This window comes from Atta cephalotes (assembly GCF_000143395.1).
Source record: "Atta cephalotes unplaced genomic scaffold scaffold00037, whole genome shotgun sequence".
Lineage (NCBI taxonomy): Eukaryota > Metazoa > Arthropoda > Insecta > Hymenoptera > Formicidae > Atta > Atta cephalotes.
In genome coordinates, this window is record NW_012130101.1 from 1,318,546 (window position 1) to 1,325,359 (window position 6,814).

Consider the following 6,814-nt stretch of genomic DNA (forward strand, 5'->3'; position numbering starts at 1 on the left):
CACAAAAACAATTTTGTACTGATAATTCCGTACATCCAATTGGACATTTTTTACATATTAAATAAAGAAACATAGCTGACTTATAATTTAAATTTGTTAATCAGACATATGTTTCATACTCAAATGTGATTTTTTTAATAATAAATCGAATAAATAAAAATTCAAGAAAGAAAAAAATTTTCTAAACTAAAACTTTCATGGTTACAATTCGAGATTTTTTTAAACAAATTCAATTCTTCCTTGACAAATTGGTGCCAGAACTTTTAATCTTAAAAATTAGAATCACAATGATTTTTTGAAAAAAAAATTGTTATCTCGGCTCCTAATAATCGGAGGGTAATTTTTTTTTTTAAATTCGTAGAAAAATGTCAGATTTCGAATGCTTCACACGGCTATTTGATATAATGCATGTTAATTGCATATAATAATGCATATTTTCATTTTTTTATATGGAAACAGATACCCATTTTTTAAAGTCGTTTTATAATAGTTTAACTGCAAAAAATCATTTTGTTTAAGTGTACGTGATAGTGCAACTCTTGAAGAAGCAAAATCCCTGTAAATTGCTGTGCGATTATTCAAAATGAATTGAAGAAATTAAGTTTTCCGCAGACAGGTTTTTAGTGAACAAATAGCTTTTTGCAAAAATTAATGAACATTTCAGGTTTGTTCAAGGCTAGATTTGTTCGTCATTACGAGAACTACATTATACAAAAAATTCCAAAGCTTTGTATTTAAATCTCGATGAACACAGAGAGAGAGAAAAAAGCTTTTTTCGATGTTTTTTAATTTTTTTTCTACTAATAGATTGATTTTAATGTTCCATGTCTCATTTTGTAGATATTTCGAATACTTACATTTTTTATACCGATTTTTTTCATACAATCAATATCTTTCGTTTTATAAGCGAAATAGTTGTTTTTTGCAACTATATTCGATTTATTATTATTATTATTCGATTTTTTTCGCATACTTTTTTCACAAGTCTTGAGTCTTAAACATGTGCATTTCTTTTTTGATGACCTATGGAGACTTTTGTGAAGAGAAATGTTGGTTTATAATTTTTTTCCGATAAAATTTTACTTCTATTGAACTATTCTTGCTACTCGAGTTTATGAAGGAGAGGTATATATAATGCACATGAAAAATCGTAAACAATTAAATATCTCATAAAATTAAATATCTCGTAAACTGCATTTTAACATGATTTATATTATTCTGGATTAATGGGAAGAGTACACTATTACTACAATTTATTAAAATTTATATGTTATTTAGAATTAATATATTGCTCCTTATTGATGTTTAGAGCCGAAATTGCCGAGAAAGCATTTTCGGTCGCTTGAAACAAGTTATTATTGTGAGAAGGAGCTCGCTGTCTCGTTCACTTTCGATGCGCCGCTGATGAGCATACGGACATGAGCTCATGCTTAAGTATGGCTACGGTTTCGCCAGACCACCATTTAATTCTGTGTCGCCACCGTCAACGCAGAGTTCTTGACTGAGTGGTCAGAGTTTTAAATTGCAATGGTTTTATTACATAAAAAAATAAATATATTTGAATTCTTTAAAAAACCAATTACATATAATAAAATTAATAACTTTGAAATTATTACAACATAAATATAAATACTTTAAATTTTGGAAATAAAAATTGTTATTATATATTTTAATCGAAAATACTACTTCTGAGTTGAATCATATTTCTTAATAAATCACATTTTTCTTTTTCAATGGATATTTTTTCTCGATATAGATCTATCTTTTGTTGAATTTCAATTCTTCTAACATGATTTTCTTCTTTTTCAAATTTAGCTTTTCTCTTTTTAATTCAAATTCTTCTATTTTCGTTTCATTCATTTATATTAATTTTCATCATAACTTCTTTTATCTTCATTTTTGTTGTAACATTTGCAAATGTTCTAACTATTGTCTTTCTAATTCTAACTTTGTACAAGTACTACTGTAGAACCGATTCCTCGTACACTATGTTTTTTTACTGCATTAATTTTAATGTTATTCTATACTATTTGATTTTTTTCTACATTAACATCCTCTGAGCCTGTTTCATATACGTTATGTCTTTTTACTTCGTTTATTTTTATATTGTTTTGAATACTATTTAATTCTTTTTCTAATTCTTTTCATTTTTTAAATTGTTTGTAATATTATTTTTCAGATTGATTTGAAGAAGTTGTTTTTAATAATGGCAAATGAAAGAATTTTCCTTACAAGCATTATCACTTTTATCGTCTAGAATTTCTTGTATTCATTCTTCAAATTCATCAAGAGCTTTCGGTGCACTTCCGCTTGTTTTCATACGTTTTTATATGTTCATATAGATTATCTTTAAGATCGCTTATAATACAAATTATTAAGTTGTTACGCAGAATATTACAGTTTTATAGAATCGTGATGAGCTCATCATGTCCGCCGGAAAAAAAGGGACGTTCAAAAATACTTGCAAATCGCAATATTATCATTCTGCTGTTCACGCACTCTTTCTCTTAAAGTAAATAGAACAACACGGATATAACTAAACGGATATAACTAAATTCTGAACATTGTGAAATTAAAGCCCTAGATCTCTAAAAAAAAGACCTAACTAGATCAAATTCGATTTAAATTACATATTCTAACAAGAAATATAACGCTTCTTACTCTCTTGCAATGTGTTTTTAAGAATAAATTTTTTCTATAATTCGATCATGCGTAACTGCGCTAAAACTCACCCAAACTTACTCGAGCAAAGTCAATCGAAGTTGACTTGTCATCGATAAAGAGCGACACAAATATAATGGAAAGCAAAAATAGTACTAGGAGTCAACTTGTGTCATTAAATAGAAAGCCATTGGCTGCGTTCAGCAGAGAAAATTAATCAGTTAGCTTTTAGTGATTCTTTAATATGATTGGTTCTTGTTTTTAATTCTTCGCTAAATCTAAGTATAGAAACCAATCGTATTAAAGAATCACTAAGCGCTAACTGATTAGTTTTTTCTGCTGAACGTAGCCAATTTACATATGTATATCACGAGATGCGTTTAGAGAGACGCTATTAGTGTTATTTATATTATTTATATTATTCTATCTTTGTTTTACATCTGATAAATAGTGGAGATATAATAGAATAACTCAAATAGCGTTAATAGTCTCTCCATACGTACTTACGGTGTCATGTATATCATCGCGACGATAATCGCTTCTTAGCAAAAAAAAGTTATATTCATTATGTATAGATTTTCTCGGCAGTTGTATCAAGCATTCATATTATCGAATTGTTCTCGCAGAAATCGACGAGTTGTCGATTGAATCGACAATTTTTGAAAATTACGTTTAATCCGAGTACAGGCAATCGTACGTATGTAACTTTTATTTCTGTGATAAAAATGAGAGATTCAGAAAAATTACAATACTGATTTGTATAAAGAACTCCTCACTAATGGAAAAAAAGATCAAATCGATTGGAAGTGTGATATTTTATAGATTCCCTGGTTTAAAAAAAAATAATGTAATTTTGTATTATTATATTAAATGTAATTTTTAATTGTGTAAATTAAAAAAGAAATACTTCCAAAAAGGAAAATGAAGTAGTATATTCCGAAAGGAATTTATCTATACTATTGTATTTTTGTGTGCTGATTACAAATATCATGGAAATTGCCGACAAGGCCATTTTTACGGTTAAATATAAACTTTTATATTTTATGTGATCACAAGTAGAGTTGTTAGATTTTGATTCGTGCCCCTTTACAAAGGGACGCACGATATTCTATGCAAAAAGCATGAAAAAATATGAAAAAAATTGTTTTTTAAATATTTGACGTTGAAATTGATTTTGTCGATAATTTTCATGATCATATTCATAATTAGGGCATCAAAATACAGTAGTATACCAATCGATAAGAAAATCGGGGAATTCACCTTTTCGGAAAGTATACCCAAAAGTAAATAGTTTAATAATAAATAAATAGTATTGTAGATAAAAATATTTTTCAGTTTTATTGGATTAAACATAATAATTTTTTTCAAATGTGCTACAATAAAAATTGGCTATTTTGTAATTGGTTTTGCTTAATTTGATTAAGATATTCCCAAATCTAAAATATCCCAGCCAATTTGTCCAAAACCATTACATTTTCAATATTATTAATGCAGAATCTTTTTTCAGAATTTTCTTTTTTCTTTTTTCTTTTGTGTTATTTGTAATTTTTTCCTGTTGTTTTATTTGTTTATTTATTACTTTGTTGAAAATGATTACTGAAATTCATTAATGAAATAGAACAGTTTTATGTTAAATATTTGAAATATATCTCATCAATGTGTTTGCAATCTTTTTTTTCAGTGACATCTTGTATGCTTTGATTATACCTTATCAAGAAAAGAATATTGAAGCTCTGTGCGAAAATGGAATGGCTGCAGCAGCTGCAAAGCTTGCAGTGACTATAGAGCCATCAATAAAAGAAGAATTTATAATTTATTATTTAGAGAACTTATTATAACTTATTCCGAGAATTAGAGAAGAAGGAACCAGATTTTCTGTTCTTTGATGTTAGAGTTCAGTACCAAAGTTAGTACCACTAGTTCAGTACCAAATACCAAAATTCATTAATATAAAAAAAATTCTTTCCAAAAATTCTTCATGTAAAAATAATCCTGACGTTTTTTGTGTTATTTGCGAAAAATTTGTTATTGCACAAAACAGAAAATCTTTGTTTTTTTTATTTCTAAAAAAAATCTTTGTTTTTTTATTTTTATTTTTTCTCCCTTTGTTTTTTTATTTCTTTCTACTCTTTGTTTAACTTGTCAAAATACATATAAATGATACACATTTTAATGTCATATTTACTTTTACTCTTTTCACAATCTTATTTCACAGTCTTAATTCTTACACATTTTTCATCATTTTTTACGATTAATTAAAAAATTGGAGGTGATGGAAACGGCTTACGAATTTGAAATTAGCGACCCAAAATCTATAAGAAACACCTTTTGCTTTGAGGTGCTCTTCAAAAATTTTTTTTGTGATCCTGTGTTATCATAAGAATATATAAATAATTATACATTTGTTTCAGAGAATGTTGATGAACTCATAATCCATACGGGAGAACTTCAAAAAAAATATGGGATACCTAAATCAAATAAACATACAAAAATGATATTTAATTCCTCCTCCTTTAAAAGAGTTGAGAATGTTAAAAACGATGAATAAAAAAGGATACAGTATGACAATATCTTTTAAAATTATTAGTAGAGATTATTATAATAGATTCTTGTGGAAAAATGTTGCTGAAATTATTCCACGTTTTGGAACATTTTTCAACAAAATTTTAGCATTTCAAAAAAATTTCGGCGACTTTTAACTGAAAAATTCGACTTCTAGTTGAAAAATTCATTTTCGATAAAATTTCAGAAAATTTTCAGACAAATTTTCAGACAAATTTAAATAAGAATTTCAGAGAAATTTCAGAAAATTTCAGAGAAATTTAGGTTGGATTTCAGGGATTTTTCAGTATGTTAGCTGAAAAATTCACTTTCAATGAAGTTTCAGCAAATTTTCAGTAATTTCACTGAAATGTTCCAAAACATGGAAAAATTAATTTAAAACAGCGAAACTTTTTTACCAGGGGAGTTCTATATTCTGTTTTGTAAATTATATTGCTATGGGGAAAGTATCAGGGAGTGGAAGGAGAAATGAGACTTGGAGAGAGACAAGCTTCTATAATCAAATATGATCAGCTATTGAAAGATTAAGAGAACTCTGATGTTTTGATCGTTGATGTTAGAAAGCCTGAAGAACTGAAACTGGTTAATGATACCAGAAGCCAGATTAATACCAGAAAGCATTAATATATGTATGTAGGAATTTTTCGTTGTATGTCTAAATGTTGAAACTTTACTTATTAATTTCTCAAATGTCATGCATGATGTGATATAAATATCATATGAATAATATATAACATAAATAATTAAATGTACATTTGTTTCAGCGAGTGATGTTGTTGAAAAATTCAAAAAACTTTCAGAAGAGGATTTTAAAAAACACAATAAACTCAAGCCGACTAAAGACACAAAAATCATATTTAGTTGTCGCGCTGGCAGATACGAGAATACAAATGTGTTCAAAAACGGACGGGATACAAATAGTACGACAATATCTTTCAGAATCACTAGGAATTTATAATAGAGCTCTATATTGTTTTGCAGGATATTTAATTTTGAAGGAGGAAGTTGAAAATGAAAAGAAGAAGAAAAGAAGGAAAAAGAAGAAAAGGAAAAAGAAAAGAAGGAAAAAAAAGAACGATAATGGAACACAAAAAGGAAATTAGAATATTTTCATTATTGCACTGATTATTGCTTTTTTAAACACACACACACACACACACACACACACATACACACGCGCGCGCGCGTATATATATACGTATATATATATATACTATATATATATATATATATATATATATATATATATATATGTGTGTGTATATATATATATATATATACACAGGATAAATTAGAGTTGTTGAACCAACTTTCTACCTTATGAGAAAATTATCGATTTCCTAATTGAATTATAACGTGTGCAGTCAATTATTTTTTCATAGGGTGAAAAACTGGTTCAACATCTCTAATTCACCTCATATGTACATATAGAGCATTTTTAGATACTCTATTGTTGCAACTACAATAATAAAAGATAAAGTTTTATTTTAAATTTTATTAGAAATTTTTTTTCGATTGCTATGGTTGCTAAGCCAATTAACATATTGCACATTATGTAGAACACGAATTGCCAGATTCTAATTTAAAATAA

The 6,814-nt window shown here is 27.3% G+C and overlaps 1 protein-coding gene across 1 annotated transcript; it reads left to right on the forward strand.

The window, feature by feature from the left end:
- Positions 1–3,228: 3,228 nt before the first annotated feature.
- Positions 3,229–6,181, forward strand: LOC105621830. The gene is made up of 2 exons (XM_012203273.1): positions 3,229–3,277; positions 5,988–6,181. The coding sequence occupies exons 1-2, from the start codon at positions 3,229–3,231 to the stop codon at positions 6,179–6,181; spliced, it is 243 nt and encodes an 80-aa protein (XP_012058663.1).
- Positions 6,182–6,814: the final 633 nt, after the last annotated feature.